The sequence below is a fragment of the Calidris pugnax genome, unplaced genomic scaffold, assembly GCF_001431845.1.
Source record: "Calidris pugnax isolate Ruff unplaced genomic scaffold, ASM143184v1 scaffold1093, whole genome shotgun sequence".
In the NCBI taxonomy this organism is placed as follows: Eukaryota; Metazoa; Chordata; class Aves; order Charadriiformes; family Scolopacidae; genus Calidris; species Calidris pugnax.
Window position 1 is genome coordinate 1524 of NW_015091688.1, and position 570 is coordinate 2093.

Genomic DNA, 570 nt, shown 5'->3' on the forward strand with positions numbered 1-570 from the left:
CCGGGGGGGGACACGGGGTCCTGGCCCCTATAGCCTGGCACAGGGGGGGGACACGGGGTCCTGGCCCCTATAGCCCAGCACTGGGGGGGGGGATCACGGGGTCTTGGCCCCTATAGCCCAGCCCTGGGGGGTGCTGTGGGGTCCTGACCCCTATAGCTTGGCACGGTCATGGGTCCAGGGTCCTGTCCCACCCCGAGGCTCAGTGTGTCCCCCCCGATGCCCAGGATGTGGTGGCCCACTCTACTGGCCCTACTGGTCCCCGCGGTGGTGGTGGCCCAGCTGCACCCCCAGCAGGAGCTGGACGCCCAGTGGGACCTGTGGAAGAAAACCTACGGCAAGCAGTACAACGGCCAGGTAGGGCAGGGAGCCTGGGACCACCCCGGGGGGGTCCCCGTGGGGCTGGGGGTGTCCCAGGATGGTGGCCATGGGGAGGACCCCCCACCCAGCGTCGTCTCCCCCCGTGGTGCAGGTGGATGAGGTGGCCCGGAGGCTGATCTGGGAGAAGAACCTCAAGTACATCAACACCCACAACCTGGAGCACGCCATGGGCCTCCACACCTTCGAGCTGGC

At 68.8% G+C, this 570-nt stretch overlaps 1 protein-coding gene across 1 annotated transcript; it reads left to right on the top strand.

Annotated features, from left to right (window-relative positions):
• Positions 1-186: 186 nt before the first annotated feature.
• LOC106900023 (cathepsin K-like) lies at positions 187-564 on the top strand (the record flags this gene model as incomplete). The annotated part of the gene is made up of 2 exons (XM_014961981.1): positions 187-354; positions 470-564. Coding segments are annotated over exons 1-2 (233 nt in total), but the record flags the coding sequence as incomplete, so codon positions are not given.
• Between the last annotated feature and the right edge of the window lie 6 nt (positions 565-570).